This window comes from Geospiza fortis, unplaced genomic scaffold, assembly GCF_000277835.1.
Source record: "Geospiza fortis unplaced genomic scaffold, GeoFor_1.0 scaffold590, whole genome shotgun sequence".
Taxonomy (NCBI): Eukaryota; Metazoa; Chordata; class Aves; order Passeriformes; family Thraupidae; genus Geospiza; species Geospiza fortis.
The window spans coordinates 2,001,082-2,001,645 of NW_005054402.1; the positions used below are offsets into that span (position 1 = coordinate 2,001,082).

Genomic DNA, 564 nt, shown 5'->3' on the forward strand with positions numbered 1-564 from the left:
GGAGAGGGGAGAGGAGGGCGAGCAAGCGGGGGTGAGGTGGTACCTTGGATGTGCTGCTTGATGACATTTTCCAAATGGTCCAGCCTTTCTATAATCCTTAAAGTGTCCCCTTTGTCTTCCTCTAACTTTTTTTCTGAGATCGGCTCCTGCACTTTCACATAAACACTGGCAATGTAGTTGGTGACCCAGCCCACGTACAGCAGGCAGACGATGTTAGTCATTCCACTCAAAATCACGCAAGTGGACACTAAAGTTTTGGTTTTCCTGGTGCACACCATCCTGAGATCCCTCCATATAGCTCCAGAAATCCTGTGATCCAGAAAACAAAAATAAGCTGCGATGAACATAAATCCTTTTCCCCCTTTCCCCGAAACGGAGACCACTCCGAAGTCAGTAAATTTCCATGCAAAAAGTTCTCTGATCCACAGAATAAAAAATACTTGTCGCCTACCTAGAAGGAGAGGTGGGGGCGGGGAGGGCTGAGAATTAGAATCCCGGCTTTGAGTACATGAAAATCGCCGAAAGTTTGCGATGGCAGTGCCGAGAGCAGACAGCGAGGCGTGC

At 48.4% G+C, this 564-nt stretch overlaps 1 protein-coding gene across 1 annotated transcript in view; it reads right to left on the reverse strand.

Annotated features, from left to right (window-relative positions):
- GALNT18 (polypeptide N-acetylgalactosaminyltransferase 18) overlaps positions 1-564 on the reverse strand; it is a 223,643-nt gene extending 223,079 nt beyond the window's left edge. Inside the window, exons 1-2 of the mRNA XM_005426117.1 lie at positions 452-564; positions 44-309 (exon numbers count right to left, since the gene is read on the reverse strand). Of these exons, the coding sequence (XP_005426174.1) occupies positions 44-278 (235 nt within the window). The 5' untranslated portion in view covers positions 279-309; positions 452-564. The remainder of the gene's footprint in view (positions 1-43; positions 310-451) is intronic.